The sequence below is a fragment of the Neomonachus schauinslandi genome, chromosome 8 (assembly GCF_002201575.2).
Source record: "Neomonachus schauinslandi chromosome 8, ASM220157v2, whole genome shotgun sequence".
NCBI classification, from domain to species: Eukaryota; Metazoa; Chordata; class Mammalia; order Carnivora; family Phocidae; genus Neomonachus; species Neomonachus schauinslandi.
This window is the reverse complement of record NC_058410.1, coordinates 18749969-18766699: the sequence shown is the minus strand read 5'-3', so window position 1 is coordinate 18766699 and position 16731 is coordinate 18749969. Positions and strand designations below refer to the sequence as shown.

Below are 16731 nucleotides of genomic sequence, written 5' to 3'. Positions count from 1 at the left end.
AGTTATACTTGTAATTAATAACAAAGTTAATTTTAAACCCCCATGTTCGAAAATTAAGAAATAAACTTTTGAATAACCCATGGGTCAAAGAATTCATAACCATTGGTATGCATCTAAAGTAATAGTGGTATTTATAGCCTTAAATATATATACAGTATTATTAGGGGAAAAAAAAACCCAAAACATGAAAATGAGTGAACCGAGCAGCCATCTCAAGAAGGTAGAAAACACAGCAAAATAAACCAAAGAAAATAGAAGATAATAAGATAGTAATGACTTAGTAAACAAATTCAAAATAGAAAAAAAATTAACAAAGCCAAAAGTTGATTCTTTAAAAATCTAATAAAATTGATAAATCTCTGGTGAAACTAAGTGGGGAAAAAAAAAAAAAAAAAAGAAGACACAAGTAAACACTATCAGGAATGAAGAAAGATAAGAGAATGTAATTGCCTTAGTTAAAGCATCAAAGCCAGCAACTTTGTTGAATCTATTTTTCTGAAGCCATTATCTTTCTCTGCCCATAGCTGGAAAGAGCTCTTTGCTTGTGTGATTACATTGGGTTTACCTGGATAATCTATCTCCAGCTCCTTAACTTAATCACATCTGCAGAAAAGTTCCTTTTCCTGTGTAAGCTAACATAATCACAGGTTCCAGGAATTAGAGTAAGGTCATCTTTTAGAGGAGTGGGGGACATTATTCTGTCTACCAACACTCATATCAAAACAAACAAACAAAAGAAGTCAAATACTTAGAAATAAATTTTAACAGAAGATGTTTAGGACTTTATGGGGAAAACAGATAATTATATAACTTTGTTGACAGAAGTTAAAGACCCAAATAAAAGAAATATACCATATTCATGCAGTAGAAGATTCAGTAAAAGGCATCAATTCTCCCAAAACTGATTTATGCATACACAGATATACACTTAATGAAGTCCTTATCAAAATTACCTTCCCCCCAAAATTTTATAACTGATACTGACCTTTAGATGGAAATTCAAAGGGTCTTACCTCTTCTATTTAGCCTTATATTAGAAATTTTAACTAGGACAATTAGGCAAGAAAAGGAACTAAACGTCATGCAGATTGGAATGGAAGAAGTAAAAGTCTATGTTTGCAGATGACATAATCTTGCAAATAGAGAATCTTAAGCCACACCCAAAAAAAAAATTACAGCTAACAAACAAGTTCAGCAAGATTGCAAGATATAAGATCAATATAAATAATCAATTTCATTTCTTCTATGTACTAGCAATGAACAAAACGAATATTAAGTTAAGAAAACAATTCCATTTATAATAGCATCAAAAAGACAAAATAATGGGAATAATTTAACAAAAGTGTAAAATGCACTAAAAACTTCAAAACATCATTTAAAGATATTAAGTCACAGATAAATGCATTGACATCCTATGTTCATGGATGGGAAAATTTAATATTGGGCAGAAGGCCATGCTCCCCAAGTTGATCTGTGCATTCAACACAATCCCTGTCAAAATCCCAGCTATTTTTTTGAAGAAAGAAACAAACTGCTCCTAACATTTATATGGAAATGAAAAGGATCCAAAATAGCCACACATACACAAAAATTTTTTTAAAGAAGAAAAATGATGGAGAACTCACATCTTTCAATTTCTGAAGTTACTACAAAACTATAATTATCAAGATAGTGCAGTACTGGCGTAAGGAGAGATGCACAGACCAGTGGAATAGAACTGAGAATCCAGAAATAAGTCCATACATGTATGGTTAATTGATTTTCTACAAGGATGCCAAGAAAATTCAAAGGTAAAAGAATGGTCTTTTCAACAGATGGTGTTGGGACAACTGGATATCCACATGCAAAAGAATGAAGTTGTATCCTGCCCTCCCACCATTCACAAAAATTAACTCAAAATGGATCAAAGACCTTAATGTAAGAGCTAAAACTATAAAAGTCATAGAAGAAAATATATATATATATAAACCTCTGTGACCCTAGATTAGGCAGTGGTTTCTTAGGTATGACACCTAAATCACAAGCAACCAAAGGAAAAAATAGATAAATTGGATTTCATTAAAATTAAAAATCAAAGAACACTATCAAGAAAGTGAAAAGACAAACTGCAGATTGTGATAAAATAATTATAAATCATATACCTGATATATCTGAAATCTGAATAAAGTCCAGTATTCAAAATATATGAAGAATTCTTACAACTTAACAATAAAAAGACAAATAGCCCAGTTTTTAAATGGGCAAAGGGTTTGAATAGATATTTCTCCAGACAAAATATACAAATGGCCAATAAACACATGAAAAGATACACAACATCATTTCTCATTAGGGATGCACAAATCAAATATGTTTGCAAGAATGTGGAGAAATTGAAACTTGTACCTTGCTGGTAGAAATGTAAAAATGGCGTAACCTCTTTGGAAAACTGGCAGTTCCTCAAAAAATTAAACATAAAGTCATCATGTGACTCAACAGTTCCACTCCCAGGTATATACCCAAGAGAATTGAAAACACATATTCACAGAGAAACTTGTACAAATGTTCATAGCAGCATTATTCATAACAGCCAGAAAGTAGAAACAACTCTAACGTCCATCAACTGATGAACTGATAAACAAAATGTCATATCTCCATACAATGGAATATTATTCAGTCATCAGGAAGAGTAGGTGCTGATGCATGCTACAACATGGTTGAACCTTGGCAACATTAAGTGAAAGAAGCCAGACACAAAGGTCACATATTGTCTGAATCCATTTATATGAAATGTTCCGAATAGGAAAATTTATAAAGACAGAGTAGATTATTGATTGACAAGGACTGAGAAGGAGGGGAATGGGAAGTGACTGCTAATAATTAGCATGGGGGTTTTGTTTCTGTTTTTGTTTTTGAAGAAAATGCTCAGGAATTAGATAGTGATGATAGTTGCACAAACTTCTGAATAAACTAAAAGTTACTGAAGTGTTCAGGGGCAAATTTATGGTATGTGAATTATATTTCTAATGAAAGAAATGTAGGCTGAGGGAGGAGGGAAAATCTGACCTCATTCTTTAACAGAATTTAAGAATTTTGCAGTAATCTAGGTATTAGGTAATCAAGGTCTGGATTATGTAAGGAAAGGAAGCAGTGAATTCCTGAGATCTTTTGAAGGAAAAGTTTGTTCTATTTGTAAGTGACAAGATAAATGGAAAGAAAGGGATGTCACATATCTACAACTAATGGAGACTGAAATAGAATAATGAATAAATTCTTCATTTTTCTTCTAAGCTTAGGCATAGTGTTTAAAGTATGAGAAAGCATGGAATAAATAAACTAAATCAAATCTGTATGTTTAAATTATCTTTAATTTTTTGCAGAACTAATAGCAGTTTTTACTGTTACGTAAGCTGGTGTCAGTCTGCCCGTTATTCATTGCAACAAATAATTACTAGTCCCCTTTTTACACAAATTTTGTTACATAAACTAATATAGAGTAGAAAATTAATATACATTCTGTCTTTGCATGTTTCAAAAACTATCTAAAATTATTAAAATGATATAAAAACATTAATTATGGAGTGAAATATATAAATATTTCAATTACATTGTTACTCCACCTAAAAATTGTGTTTTAATATTATATAGTAGGATTTTTATATTAAATTTTCATTTGAGTTACTCTTTCATTTATCAAATTCATTCAGTTGGAGAATCGTCCTCAGGAAAGGCCTCAAGGAGTCTTGCACAGCATATCCCTGGTCCTGGAGGCATTGAAGGTGTGAAAGGAGCAGCATCTGGAGTTGTTGGTGAATTAGCACGAGCCAGGTTGGCGCTAGATGAAAGAGGGCAGAAACTTGGTGATCTGGAAGAAAGAACTGCAGCTATGTTGTCCAGTGCAGATTCGTTTTCTAAACATGCTCATGAGGTATATCTATCAAACAAATATTTAAACAAAATAACCTAGGTTAAAGCAAGTATGAAAATTGTTGGGTTTATTTTTTTTAATAGCTATTGTATTTCTACTCAAGAACTTTCATTTATCCTCTGTACAATTGCAAATTCCTGATTTTTGCCACCAGAGGGAGCCATTATAAGAATATGTTTCAGTAGCCTTTGGTTTCTTACTGAACTTTATAAATTATGAAGGAACCTGCTCACATTCAGGCTTCTCGTAAACAAAGCCAATGATTTTGCAGCTGTTTTTAGGGAATGCAGAGGACTCAGATTTTACTACTAACTTCTAAAAAAGGAAATAATTTGTCTCTCTTGATTCTTTAGGTTGATCTAAATAACTAAAATTGGCAAACATTTTTATTCAAATAGACAATACTAAATCTATCTGTAGACCAGTTCATACAGGGGATGAATGAGATGCATTTTTGCAACGAATTCGTCTTGATGAATTCAAAAGTCATGGTGGACCTTAGAAACGGATACTGTAAAAAAGGGATCCCTAGCTGGCCTTACAAGTATGCTTTGTTGGCCAGCATTGTAACACTTTAAAAAACTGACCTTAAAGGCCCTTAGGTAGAATATATATCTTCATTTTGCCATGTAGGTCTGTCACTCCATGATGCTTTACACTGGGCTACTTCACACACTTAGTTCCTAGCCTGACCCTTGAGGACATTTTTAGTTTGTTATCTGAAGAAACCATATTAAGGTTATTTTTGTATTTGAGTACCCAATCTATCATTAATAGCTCTTTAAATTTTTCAATCAAAAGCCATCTTTTCCTTGCTCAAGAATAATGAAAGAGGTCACTTGACCTGGGAGAGATTTGTCCAGGGCTTCAAAGAGATTTGGAGATCCCTTGTGAGTCCTTGTACTAGACTAACACACACCCCAGATATAGGCTAGTGACCTTGGTCAAGAATTTTGTTGGCCTAACCCTGCATCTGACTGTGATCTCTAATGCATCTAACATTTCAGCCAATTTCAAAACATATTCACACTCTTAAGTATTTAGCAAAGAGCTCAGACTCAAACTGATAGCTTCTCCCTTTGGAGTGAAATATATAAATATTATATATCCTTTTTCATCTACCAAATGATATTTGTGAGCCGTATCTGAGAGTCTGTGGAGATAATATATTGAGGTGGTTAAGCTCATGGGTTCTTAAATCAGACAGTGTGGGCTCTAATCCCAGGTTCGCCATTGTGTTACCTTGGGTAACCCGTATAAGCCTTATTTGCTTCATTTATAAGATGAGGAGAATAATAATCTCTAACCATAGAGCTGTGAGGGTCGACCAAATGAATTCTTGTAGGGAGGGTGTTCCATGCAGCGCCTGTCTCAGAGTAACTGCTCAGTAAGTTTCGGATGGCAGCAAGAGTACTGTTTTCAACCTTTCATTCACCAGGTTCTTTAACCATTATTTTTAGTTCAAATCAGAGAACTGAAAATTACCTTATTTCTAAGGTATTAGCTTAGGTCACCAGAGAATATACTGAGCCAAAGTTCAATTATGTCACATTTCTAAAAATAAGAGGACCTTCTAGGCTATAGTTCTTAATAGTTATGGTCTTTTCTCTAAATGGAACAGTTCTTACTTATTGCTTTCAATATAAATTGATTTGAAGTAAGCAGTATGGTAACATTATAGAACGTTTCAGGATGATATAATGTTTTGGAAAAATACAGAAATCGATTATAACATAAATATTGTTGTTCTGGCACTTTTAAAACATTTTTTGTGTTTTCTCCCTTTTAGATGATGTTGAAATACAAAGATAAGAAATGGTACCAGTTCTGACAACCAGAAATCCAACTAAATCCAACTTCAGCTGGAAGGAAAAAGAATTTTCCTTTTTATTTTATTGATTTCAGTTTAGGAAAGTTAACATTAAAGGGATGTTCATCACTGGATACCGTTCTTTCCTAGCACAATCATGTACTGTTTTACCTCAGTCATGTGGCTTTAACTGAGGAGGGTCCACACGCACTCAAAGTGGAGTAGGTGGTATGTGCCGGCTAGGAGTGGACAGTGTGGGAACTAAGCAGGTCACATGTTACAGATGAAGAAACAAAGGGGGATGTTGAGGAGACCTGGCAGGGACTATTCCTGGGTCATTCCTGTATTAAACTTTCATAGGCCAAAAGATTGTATGCTATTGTATCTGCCATCAGTGTTTGACCTCTTTGAGGGAGAGGCAATAAGTCAGAAGTCCTGAAGCTGAAATAGTTACGTTTGTGTCATTGACTGAATTATAAACAGCTGTCTTGGACTTTCCCTCCCTTAAACTGAACGGTCATCAGTGTCATTAGTGAAATTCAAAGAAACAAACTGTTTGTTACCATATCTGTAGACAGATAAGCTGAATGGTGGGCTTTAAATAATAAAAACATACACATCATTGACGTGTGTATGGGCTACTCTTGGATTCTTGTTATTGTATACTTGTGTTTAGTCCATATTTTGTCAAAAGCAAAACAAGGCGATACATCACTTTTCATTGAAAAGAAAAGTGTAGAGCATGACTGAACTGCTCATCATTCTGGGAGTTTCCATGTAGTGGCTATACAGTGTGGAAAGTGAGAAAAACCTCCATTGTGGTGAGGAGAATACTTCAATGTCCCTTGTCCTTGTTCTCATTAATTCAGCTAAAGGTGGATTTGACCAAAATAGTTACTGGTTAAATTTGTAGAAATGTTGAAATTGGCTAAGTTTTTAATTTTGCTTGAATTTTTATAAAATGTTTAGCCAAATATACCTTTGCATTATTTAATTAAAATTGCTAAAAAAAAAGGTTTCATTATTTCAGTAAAACGCTCAGCTCCCTTTTTAAAATGCCCTTTATTTGCTAACAGTTCCAGTACACTCAGGTGATGAGCCAATTAAATCTTAGTGCACATGCTGTCGCATGGAAAATTAACAAGCATCTGTTGTCAATAATTATCTATATAAGAGTCTAGTCTGATGACCTACAAAATATTTTCTGTAGAAATATACTATAAATCTGTACATGTCCTTTCAAGGTTTTAAAAAGCCAAAAGGAAAGGAAAATATGTGCATTTTGGTAACTAAATTATTTCTGTATTGGAGTATAATGCAAACGAGACCATCAGTGGACAATAAATGATTGGTTCCTAGAATAGCATTGCAGACAGGGAAGAGGTAACTTGGTAGACCTGGAAGTAAGTGATCTCGTAATACAGGCTCATCTGAGATGATTATTGGTGGTTCTTAAAGCAACAAAGGAAGAGCAAAATAGAAGCATTACACTTAATAAAATTTAAATATTTTCTTCTATAAAAAATTAAATAATTTTTTTTCATTAAGAGATAATCAGAGCACAAATTGCTAGAAACTTGATGGTTGTTTTTTCTATTCCATATGATCATTAAAGGTATATATAGAACACCTTAATTTCATACAGTCTGTTATGCATCTTTTCCTCTTTATTCTTTTCACTAATAAAGCTTTTATGTTTACATTTTATAATGTGCACTATGGGATACAAAAGTTTACATTAAAATTTACTTTGAATGTCATCAGGGAGGGACTAAATATATGTGATAGAGATAATTGATTGAGCCAAAATAAATATTTTAAAAGTAATCATTTTCAAAAGGTTTTGAATTTGTAGAAAATACCTATGGATAACATGTTTCTGTTTAGTTAATGTCAGCTATATGATGAACAGTCAGCAGTTTACAGATGGCTTAATTTGTATCCTGTGTTATCTAATAAACCCATTGTTCCAAGATCTGTCACAGGAAGTATTAGGCCCTTTTTTAAGGTACAGTTTTGAGAATGTCATCAATAAAATCAACAGTTATGGATTTGAAGTTGAGAAGCATTAAGTAAAATAATATACTGGTTGATTCCCCATTATGTGGAAGGGCATATTAACTCCAGTTATTTAATTTGCTGTGTTACTTTGTGTTAATTGTACATCAACTTTATTTCTATGGTCATTTTTCCTGTTGTATATAAAATGAACTAATCTTGTAATTATTTTCAAATAGAGAGGTAGATACATTTATCTGAGATGGATTTTATAAGAAAATGTTAAATCAATATTTTGAGTTATTTTGTTTTTAAATTAATCTACAGATTATGCACAGCAAACCTAGAAACTCACTTAGAACTAGAAAGCTTGAACTATTTTTGAGAATAGAAAATAGCTTCTCCGAGTTATACTTGATTCAGTCTGTAGATAAGAGACAGTCTGCAGTAATAACTAACCCAGGGAATTTATTGTAATTTGAGAGATAACATCTCTATTTTTTTCTTTTTACGTGCAAAAAGTAACAGTCACCAGCAAGCCAGGATTTCAGGAAAACAAACCAAAAAAAAAAAAAAGTCAAAAATAGAAAATATTAGAAAAATGAAAGATTTGTGTGTGCTTCCTTCATATCCTCATTTGAGGACATTATTCTTTGTTGCATTTGTCCTTCGCTCTAAAATCATTGAAGTATTCATTAATTAGCAGCTTATCAATAGGAAGTTGTTTCCCTATATGTACCACATAGCCAGTTCACTCTTCAAACTAAAATTCATATGTATTTCCTTAGAAAGTTGTTTGAAATCTTAATACTCTGACAAATTCTATATATTACATCCATTTGAACTTTCGCATCATCTTAATCCCCTGGGTTTGCATTTCAATTGTACAAAGTGTTTCCAAAAATGGTTATAGGTATCACTGAGCTGTGATTGACTTAATTTGCTTTTCTTTATGGATGTGAAAAAAAATGCTGCTACTTGTCTATGTTATGTGTAGTATATTACAATTTAAGTACAGTTCTTTATAGTAAAGAAAGAAGCATTTCTTTTGCTTAGACCTTCTTAATTGTAGGTTTCTCTGAAGTTCTTTTGTGTAGATATGTGAGTGTTTTAAACAAGTCTGAAAGTGTTACACATTTTTAGGTTACAGGGGGTGGTGGGGAGACAGCTGAGGAAAGGGAAGACAGGGGGAGACCCCCACAGAGTGCAGAGTTTTACCCTGAGTTCCAGATTCCATATGTTTTGCTGAAGGCATTTTCTCAATGACATTAGAAAAGCTATATCCAAAGGTAAATTTTTTGTGGCAAAGATTTATTTTACATTTTAACTTGGGGATTTTGTTTATTTGTTTTTGCAAAATAAAGAGCACTGAACTTTAAACTTGAATTTTTTCTGCACTTTTTTAGGTAACAAAAACTTTTTATTATCATTTAATCCACATTTCTCAGTTAAAATCAAGTGATGCATATGTATAAAACATACCAAATCATGAATATGCTGCTAGCTGCACCTTAAACAATTAAACTGATCATAGTCTTAAAATCTTTAATAGGGCTTTATATAGTTTTCAAGGAAAAAAATAGTAAAATCATTTGCTGTATGTTTCAGTGTTCTAGGTCTTAAATTGCAACACTTTCAGATTTGTTTTAAGATCATACAGTAACATGTTATATTTATACATACTGCTAGAGAATATACTTTTAATTTTAAAATGAAATTTTTATAAATGTACTCTTTAATTTTAAAAATGGTGGACTTGTTAAGTTTAAGTCAAAGTACTTAAAAAGTATGTATATTATCCATACAAAAAGTTATGTTTTACGCTTATAATAAGAAATACTGGTATCTCATATCGAGATACAATTAATTTTAGAGAATCATACATTATTCAAAAGTCTTCATGCATTGACAGGAAAGATAATCATTACTATGGTTTAAAAAATACCCTCTATTGAGCATTTTCAAATATTAATTTTATTTTGGGGAAAATGCCCACAACAATAATTGCAAGATCTTTCTCACTAGCTGCAGCTTGCTGTCGGACGCCTACCTTAACTATTGTTTTAAAATATATATATATTTAAAATAGTTTTCCAGGTATTTTCTTCTACCTTTTTTAAAAATAAATTTCCAAAAATGAAAACAGAGTTTATGTATTTTTGTCAATGAAGGTTTTTATTTTGTAGTTTATAGAATTTGTTCCTTATCAGTTTGATACTTGATCACTATTCCTAGACTTTTTAATCTGTATTTACTTTGAAAAAGAGCACTTCTCTATCTTAAGTGTCCTCCTTTTTTTCTTTTTCTTTTTAGAGTGTTTGTTCTCTTGGATTGAAATTTATGCCCACAAATGATTTTTTTTCATTTGAAAATGAATGTGAAGATACTGTTTACAGCTTTTGTTAATCACACTTTTCATCACTGATCAATTTCTTGTAAAGTGCTATGGGGATTACTTTTCCTGTGAATATTAATGATCTTACTCCTGCCACAGAAGTTTTAAAAGTTCTGTGGACAGAAAATAATTGTAACAACAACAACAAAAATTAAAGGGAAAACTTTACCTTTCTCAGCTGAATTAGATGGTTTTAATAACTTCCCAGTTATCAGGGTTATTATAACATGGCTTTCTTCAGTTATTAATACAGTCTTAAATTACTAGGCATAATTCATTTACAAATTGAGTACAGTAGTCCAGGACTACATGTAATTGCTCTTTTTATTGCATATTGCATTCTTTACATCAGAAAAATCATGAATGTCAGTTTTGCCGGTATTTTGCAATGAGGCTCATAGTTTAAAATTTTATAGTGTATGAGATGTAAATAAGTCAGTACTAATTTATTGTAAGTTGTTTGGCTCAGGCATTTAAAATGGACATAGGCTAATGGCAATGGAATCCTATTTGATTGGGAGTTTCATTTTTTTAAATATACTTTTGCTAAGTGTTTTATGTTGTTCGAACTTTGCTTCAACTGAAGACAACGTGAGGAGTTAAAAACAGACTCAACATGTCAGTAGAAAGCAATGCAAAGAGAGTAAATCATATTTTAAATTTTTTTAGTTTTTTTTTTGTAAATAAACGGTACTGTGATACTTTAGGTGTGACCTCTGCTTAACATGATAGTTAGAACCAGAAAAACATTTCTTTCTAGTTATACTATTGGTTCATTGTAAATGCATCACCAAAATAATGTTAAAAAGAGCAAGGATAAGTTTTTCTAACGTTGTCCACTTCAGGGGCAAGCATGCTTGGTATAGAGCTCTAGCTTGTGTCTACCTTAAACCCGCAGGCAGTTTTCAGTTGCTGCACCTTTTTTTTTTTTTTTTTTTTTTTTTAATTTTGCTCAGTCCAGTAACTATCTCAAAGGTAATTGCTGGAGTATGTATTTTAAATACGGGAAAAAAAAAAAAAAAAAAAATTTTTTTTTTTTTTTTTTTTTTAAAAAAAAAAAAAAAAACTATTGAAAAAACTAAAAATGTGTTAAACTTTGTAGTTATTTTGCATTCCTGTACTTTACAAAATGTCATCACAGCAAAGGTTTAAAATTAGGTAATGAAATATTTTTGTAAATAAATACCGTTAAGCTGGTATTTTAAAAAAATGTATTATAATGTTTCTGGAAAATGTTCATATATATGTATATGAATGTCTTTATGCTGAAGGGCTCTGTTTGGGCAAAATAAAATACTCTAATCTCTCCTGAAAGTAAACAAGCCCTTTTTTCTGGAAAATCTGTTTTAATTTTTTTCTCTGAATTGTGGAATTAATCCCATTAGTTTAACCTAAGCAAATAATAGATAAAATAGATTTCTACATTTGCAAAGATAAAGTCAATTCAAGTAAGACAAACTATTTTCTTAACTAGGTGGGCTTTTTGGTAAAAGTCACCTCCCCTGCATTGGATGAGGTGAGATCCCCTTATGTAGGCATTTAACTGTAGATGAACACTTCTTGGCCTGTAGTGTGTATGGAATCTCCCTGGGCATCTTGTTAAAAGGCAGATTTGGATTCAGGGTATCTGAAGTGCGGTCTGACTGTATCTCTAACAAACTCCCAGGTAGTGCAGGTGCTGCTGGTCTGTGGAATGTACTTTGAGCAACAAGGATGTAGATAATTTACATAACTGGCATTTTGCCAGTTAATAGTAGCGTCCAACTACTTGTACCAAGAATGAATATTACATTAATGGATTTAGAATAATATAACTCAAAGAAGACCGAACAGTACTTATTGTTTTCCATTGTATTTAAAGAATATGATAATTCTTTTATTAAATTGAAGGTTTGATTTTGAAATCTATCATTTTACTGCCCACATGGTGGCAGTCATGTCTCAACTTATTGTCTGAGCCTTTAACAAGGGAAAACCAGACATTGCAAAGACTTTCATTATAATTAATTTTTATTCAGAGAATTATTAAAGTCTTGGATATGGAACAGAAAAAAATGTCTTCCTAAGCTATTTGTTATAAAGTGATGTAGAGCATTTGGTAGAATGATCTAGTTTATTATCAAAAATTATAGTCTTTTTCCAGAAAATCTAGGCATAAAATGATAATTTAAAAAACTAAAGCAAGATTGTCTTCATGTCTCTGTTCCTGGTCTTTTAAAGAACCTCAGTTAGGGTGTGTCCTGTGTAAATAGTACAGTGCCATCCACTGTTTTATAGAAACATACTTGTAACTCTTCACAGAAGTGTATAGGAAGATTCTGATTATTTTTCATTACTTTAAAGATAATATGATTGCTACATCACTGTACTTTTTTCGGTTTTTGTACAAACGTAATACTTTAAAGAAGAAAAGAGTTCTCCAAGTCATTTTATTTTTCAAATTTTATCTGTTTAAAATCAATACTCTATATTCACTTAAAACATAAAAATATTCTAACCCTTAGTTTGGTCAGATTATCTATTTTTTTTTACTATTTATAAAACAAAGCACCATAGTCTTTCATAACTTCTTTTTAAACCAACATAATAGTAAGATACACATTTCATTGATAAAAACAAAGTTTCAGATAACACAGAATATATTGTTAACTAGCAAAGGAAAGTAGAGAAATATCAAACAGGTTCTTCAATTTCTTGTCTGTTGCAATTTTCTGTCATCCATGGAAGACCTAAAGCTCTGCCAACAGCTTTATGATTTCAAAATGACATGTGTGTGTGTGTCTTCCCAAACAGAAGACCCTTTTGTGCATCTCTCCCTGATGAAGTTTATCTCTGAATCTTCTCTCCCTCTCCCTTCCTCCCTCCCTCCTTTCCTACCTCCTCCAGTTTAGTTCTGTCCCTCTATCCCTGATGCCTGTCACCCCAAATCTCTTTTTAGTGTTTATTTTAACCAAGCACATTTTGCCAATTTAGGGGGTGGGAGGGAATACTATAGTTCTCAGAAGGTTCCCTCCTAAATACTGGGTGGATTTGTAAATAGTTTTTATAAATAATAATGCTATCCCTATTCCTTACTATAACCTCCAGACACTCAAAATCTAGGCAGATAAAGCAAAAAACAAAAACAGTTTAGCACACAGAAGACGTGCACTGAAGCAGAGATTCTGGAAGCTAAGCGCAGGAGTGTGAGGTGATAGAAAGCACTGTGCTGGCAGCCCTCAGGTCCAATCCCAGCTACTTCACTAGGGTGTTTAACCAGATGATTTCCCTTTCAAGACCAAAGTGTCCAAGAATTCATTAGCATGCATTATATTATGCATGGGGATAGAAGACCACATTTTAGAAAACGTTACCCTCCATGTTCCTTTAATAATAATGTGACTACAGAAACAATTAGTCTAAGCAGGGGTTCTCAAACCTGAACATCAAAATCTCTTGGAAACCTTGTTAAAACACACATTGCCTGGCTACACCCCCAAAGTTTCTTGCTGAGTCTGGAGTAGGACCCAAGGACTTGTATTTGTAACAAGTTCCCAGGTGATGCTGATGCTGCTGGTCCACAGACCACACTTTGAAAACCCCGATCTAGAGCAATGCTGCAGAACCAGTTTTGCCTTCATAGCACAGATATTTTGGATGTTTCTTTTACAATGCTCTAATGAAACTCAGAAAATATACTTGCCTATACATGTAATCTTTTAAAATGGACATAATGTCCTAATACACCAAAGATATGAAATGAATGTGGTTTGTAATTTTTAAAATGGTTTATAGTTTTTAAAATGGATTTCAATATGTAAATCCCAAGGTTACACACTAGAACAACAACAACAAAACTTCCCACAAATGTACAAAACACTCCCAGTAGGATGATCCCTAGCACTCACCCCCGCCCTCTCCATGTGAACTGTTGGTCAAGAGAAAAAGACCAGCAGCAGGACATACGTTTTTCATATCTGTTCACATCCAGAGGGGCTGTCGAAAAAATGTTCATAGATGTTATGCCATGATATATAAGAAAGTATAGAAAAGAAGTTGACTTAAATGCTAGGGAAATTAATTTGCATTAATCCCTCTTATAAATTCATGTTCCCTTTCACTTAATCCATGCTTTTGAACTGGTCAGAGTGGGTAAGAGAATAGGACTTTCCTTTGTAAATTTGTGCCTGATACAAATTTCAATACATTAATGGTGTGGTTCTCCTAACAAAAACTCCTCTTGATAAAATCCATATATAAGATTCTATTACATAACCTTACTAATGGTTAGTCTATCAGAAACTTTACTCCTGATGACCAAAACTCAATGAGTGATTGATTATTGGTTAATTGTTAGGCAAGTAGAACTGCCTTATATTTTATTCCAAGTTCATTAAAAGGGGGCATTACCTACAGCCCCTTTCAAATGCCAAGCACCTTGGCCTGAAGGCCAGTACTCCATCCTCGAGTTTAGTACCGAGCCACTCAGCCTCTACTTACCTGTTTCTGTATGTGTAAAACTAGAGTCTGAATATTGGCCTTACCTCCCTCACAGACTTGTAGGGATATAATAGAATAACCTCTGAAACTCATTAACAAACAAAATTAGGCCACAGACACAAGGATTTATGATCTAAAGAATATTAGTTCCTTGGAAGCTCTGTGAGTCATAAATATATTTGAGTAAGAAAAAATAAGTAGCAAGTCTTATATCAGGATCAGCAAATCAGGGAGTATTAAAAGTGCTATAATGAGGATAAAACCCACAGATATATTTAATAAAGTAATTGATGGGGATCAATAAATTTAAAATGTGTTTGAATTTAATAAGCACCTTTAATTTCAACTGAACTTCTTTGTGGTATGTTACTTCATGATGATTTATTGCCAACAATCATCAAGATATAAGATCTTATTAAAATTAATATGCAGTTGCCTTTCAAATAGAATCCCAGTGCCTGGCAATTTTTTTTTTAATAAATACAAATTTATAAATGTTAATTTTTTCTCTCTGGTATAGAAAGTAAATGCTTTTTTGGCGTTTAGTCATAGCATAGTTGATATTTTTCAAAGGTCAGTGACAGACTATCTCTCTAAATAAATATAAAAGTTGTCTGCATTTAGGATATCGCTTTCCTATTCTTTAACGGAGCAGATTGCCTTTAAAAGACTTTGTTTCTATTTAGCCAGTAAAACATAGACTGGATCAAGGTCCACGCCCTTTACCTCTGTGTACCAGCAGTACGACCCTAAGTTATTTAACCTTTTTAAAACACTTCCCTCAAATATGAAATAGAAATAAAAGCAGTACTGATTTTATAAGACTGTGTTAAGGGTGCCATGAAACTCAGCAGAGGAACCTCGTTGTAAAGGGGCCACCTGCTGTCCAGCATAGCGTACAGACAAGCACGGACTCTGAGGGGGGACTGTGATGCTCCACGCTATGCGTGTCAGTCAACCTCAGCAGGTTATTAAGCTTTCCTTGCCTCAGTTTCCTTGTCTGTCAAATGGTAGTGATTAAGTCAGTGTATGTAAAATGCTCAGCGTTGTATCTGATGCATACAGTACCTCTTAAACTAAGGGACCACTGATAGTGACATAACATTATTGGTGCCACTAACAAAAATGCAGATGATTATAAGACATCCTAATTTTCAAGATGTAAACTACATGAAAATGGGTCTAAGAATTGATGAAATGTAGTAGTAAGCACTCAAATAGTTACCATTATTAGGAGAGCTAGGAAATAGCTCTTGTAATCACATGTAATTCCTAGATCAACCACCTTGGGGTGCAGGACAGAACTTCTAAAACTCCCCCTCTTCAGTATTTTCCCAGGCACAGGTCTTGTGGACCATCTTAGAAGGAAGGTGGTGTTTCGGAAGCATAATACAACATAATACAATACTACATAATACAACAATTGTATACAACAATACAGGATGAAAAATAATTTTAGAAAAATCTCATTCTTTATTCAACTCTCTCAGAAGATGCTAAAAGAAACCCAGTTCCTAGCCCCAAAACACTTTTCATGGCAATTCACTCTCTGAAGACCTTCAGATGCCAAAACCTTCAGTATGCTCTCTCCTTCTCTTCCCTTAGACTCCGACGCCCAGATATGCATGAAGAAGGGTGCCCTCCGTCCTCTCTCCCCATCCTGAGTCTCAGGTAAGATGCTCTCCTGTGTCACTCGGGGCTGCTGGACACCTGGGGAGCTCTCTCGGTCCCTCTGCCAAGCCATGCCATCTGGGCATCTCTGCGTGGGCAACTCCTCTGAATTCCAAAGGAAAATGGAACCTCAGTCCTCCCAACTCATAGACCCTCAAACTTTTCAGAGAGTTCTATTATTCCTCTACCCTCCTTGAAGCTAATCCCTGATGGGTGTCAGTTTCAGAGTCCTGTCTTCTCCACTACAGCCTGTAGGAGTATTGTCTTGTCTCGACAGACAAGAGAAAGTCATTCTGCATGCTTTCTGTTTTGACCAGTCCTCAGCTCTTAGGTTTAAGCCCAGGCCGTCATTTACTCAAATTCTTTTTTTCTTTTTTTGCCTCAACTATTATCTGTACATGAGCTCAAAAATTCCATTTTGAGGGGTTCCTGGGTGTTGCAGTCGGATAAGTGTCCGACTGTTGATTTCGGCTC

General features: G+C 33.6%; 1 protein-coding gene across 5 annotated transcripts in view; it reads left to right on the top strand.

The window, feature by feature from the left end:
* Positions 1-12266, top strand: part of STXBP5 (syntaxin binding protein 5) — a 184231-nt gene extending 171965 nt beyond the window's left edge. For 3 of the 5 annotated variants that reach the window (XM_021693536.2, XM_044917500.1, XM_021693535.2), the window contains 2 exons: positions 3684-3904; positions 5694-11041. In XM_021693536.2, coding sequence (XP_021549211.1) covers positions 3684-3904; positions 5694-5735 — 263 coding nt within the window. In that variant the 3' untranslated portion in view covers positions 5736-11041. Of the gene's footprint in view, positions 1-3683; positions 3905-5693 lie in introns of all 5 variants that reach the window. The other 2 variants (XM_021693538.2, XM_021693537.2) reach the window with 1 other exon arrangement.
* Positions 12267-16731: the final 4465 nt, after the last annotated feature.